The 2,810-nt window shown below is 39.1% G+C and overlaps 1 protein-coding gene across 1 annotated transcript in view; it reads right to left on the bottom strand.

Annotated features, from left to right (window-relative positions):
- The window catches only part of LOC107553237 (coiled-coil and C2 domain-containing protein 1B-like), an 18,710-nt gene that overhangs the window by 12,218 nt on the left and 3,682 nt on the right, over positions 1 to 2,810 (bottom strand). The window contains exons 3-7 of the mRNA XM_016235406.1: positions 2,463 to 2,657; positions 884 to 962; positions 705 to 761; positions 420 to 562; positions 120 to 192 (exon numbers count right to left, since the gene is read on the bottom strand). Of these exons, the coding sequence (XP_016090892.1) occupies positions 120 to 192; positions 420 to 562; positions 705 to 761; positions 884 to 962; positions 2,463 to 2,657 (547 nt within the window). The remainder of the gene's footprint in view (positions 1 to 119; positions 193 to 419; positions 563 to 704; positions 762 to 883; positions 963 to 2,462; positions 2,658 to 2,810) is intronic.

Here is a 2,810-nt window from a genome sequence, read left to right as displayed (position 1 = left end):
CATAAGAGACTTCTTTCAAAGAACATTTAAAAATGGTACCAAACTTTTGAATGGTAGTGGACATGTACACAAAAATATATACATGTAAACATCTTCTTTTTGACTACAGAAGAACCGACCTGGAGGGGCTGGAAGTTCATCAAAATTGATAGGTCGGTCTGCTTTATGGGCACGGATGGCAGCCTGGTATTGCTGTGGGTCACAAAAAGAACATAATCTGAAATCAACAAGTCTGTGCAAACACCTCGCTGAGTGCAAAAATGTGCTGCATTATGTTAAAATGAACTTAAAAGGAGTTCCACAATCAGATAAAATCTAAAAAGGAAACACTGCAAGAGAAACCAAAAGTTGGTGGACATTCAGTAGTGACAATGTGCCATTATTTGAGGTTCAGGTGTCATTTTGACAGGTTTACTAACTTTAGCAATGCGGTCATGCATGCGGGCTTTGCGCTCATCCCCGCTGGCCTTAGCTTGTGTGAAGGCCTCTTTGTACTTGGCCATCCTCTGTTCCAGAGCTTCAAGAACAGTCTGGGGCTGAGCTGGACCAGAACCGCTGTCTGCTGGTATAACAAAAACAAAAAAATGAACACTAGGAGACAGGAAAAGCATTCAAACTCAGGTCACAAGTACAGTAATTAGACTATTAAAAGAGACACACGTTCAGTCTCTGAAAATATCTGACGTGAGAACTGGTGTACTAACCAGGAGCTGAAGGTGAGGTAATGGCTTTTTGAGGTGCAGGGTGAGTAACTGTAGAGGCTGTGGAAAAGAATTAAGCCTTACACTATAAAGCTACAAGCCGTGAAAATATGTAAACAAATATGCAACATATCATAGCTACTACAGTATTTTTCTGACCACAGAAAATAATTCGGTCTAACCTTGAGACAGAGGGGGAGGAATGGAGCTCATGTCCACCGGCTGGCCTTTCTCCAAAGCCTCAACTGCTGCATCGAATCCCTGAGCCAAACAAGCAAACAGCATAGTGCAATTCTTTGTCTACTTCCTACAATTCTTGAATACCTAAAATAACTTGTTACACGTGAGTTATTAGTAATCATGGTTTATGGGAACAAGACACTTCGTTAAGAGGAATATCCAAACTTGCATGACAACATAGCTGAAGTAGTAGATGCCTTGAATTAAATGCAAAACCAACTGAAATGGTAAAAACAGTAAAGGCTTTGAGATACAAATTCTTTGGCAGGTTTAAAGGGATACTTCACCCCAAGATGAAAATTTTGTCTTTAATCACTTACCCCCATGTCGTTCCAAACCGGTAAAAGCTTTGTTCGTCTTCAGAACACAATTTAAGATATTTTGGATGAAAACCGGGAGGCTTGTGACTGTCCTATTAACTGTCAAGTAAATTACACTGTCAAGGTCCAGAAAAGTATAAAAAACATCGTCAGAATAGTCCATCTGCCATCAGTGGATCAACCGTAACATTATGAAGCGGCGAAAATACTTTTTGTACGCGAAGAAAACAAAAATAACGACTTTATTCAACAATTCATCTCCTCTCTCTCTCCGCATCACCGTAGCGCCATTTTGGAGAATAACCACTGAACGCAAGCAGCGTATGCTATTCGGTGTCAGCCGCGCTGCACGGATGCGCTGTTTTTGTTCAAATCAAAACGTAAATACACGTAGAAAACGTATCCTTGTGTCGCGGCTGACACAGAGTAGCATACGCTGCTTACGGTTTTTCTTCAAAATGGCGCTACGGTGATGCGGAGAGACACAGAGGAGACAAATTGTTGAATGAAGTCGTTATTTTTGTTTTCTTCGTGTACAAAAAGTATTCTCATCGTTTCAGAACGTTACGGTTGAACCACTGATGGCAGATGGACTATTCTACCGATGTCTTTCATACTTTTCTGGACCTTGACAGTGTAATTTATTTGACAGTCATCAGACAGTCACAAGCCTCCCAGTTTCATCCAAAATATCTTAAATTGTGTTCCGAAGACGAACGAAGCTTTTAGGGGTTTGGAACGACATGGGGGTAAGTGATTATTGATAAAATTTTCATTTTGGGGTGAAGTATCCCTTTAAGTCAAAACTTCCATATTAGAGCAGAAGGCAAATGGAAAAATACACATTAACAGGGTTTGATACATGTATAAAGCCATGCCTGTTAACTGACAGCACAGAAAATACAGTTACAGAAGTCTGCTTTTGGTTTTAACTGAAGTAAAACATCAAACTAAAAGACTTTATGTGACAAAACAAAGAAAACAACTACATTTACAAATCTTTTCATATATCAACTGTATGTAACTAATTAGAAAGAGGGAATCCAAACTTTGCACAATTCTGTACAAACTGAATTTGATAACTGACAGAGCACTGAGAGGCAAGCCGATTTTATTTTTTTTTACCTTTAATGATTGAAAATGAACAGTACAGAAACAGCAACACATAGCTATATACATTTGATTAGAAACCACGTCTTACCTTGCTGGCCTTTATATGCATTTTGGCTTGGTCAATATCTCCTGCTTGTTTGGCCTTGAGAGCTGCCATCCTGTACTCCTTCTGTCGCTCCAACAGAATGTCTTTAGTGGGCTGTCCGGCTGGTGAGTGTGCTTTAGGAGCAGAGGAAACCACAATGTACCCTTTACAAAAACAGCTCTGTAGAATGTCATACTTCTAGTTAAATTAGCAAGTCAGGAACAACTTAAAGGGAAAAGCCCTCATTTTCAACATAATCAGGCATTGATGATCTATTGAATAAAAATAACAGATTTTGTTTATGTACATTTTGAATTATGACTACTACTATTATGGAAAATGAAAAAAAAA

The sequence above is a fragment of the Sinocyclocheilus grahami genome, unplaced genomic scaffold (assembly GCF_001515645.1).
Source record: "Sinocyclocheilus grahami isolate Dianchi unplaced genomic scaffold, SAMN03320097.WGS_v1.1 scaffold467.1, whole genome shotgun sequence".
NCBI lineage: Eukaryota > Metazoa > Chordata > Actinopteri > Cypriniformes > Cyprinidae > Sinocyclocheilus > Sinocyclocheilus grahami.
Note: the sequence above shows the minus strand (reverse complement) of the source record. Positions and strands in the feature narration are given on the sequence as shown.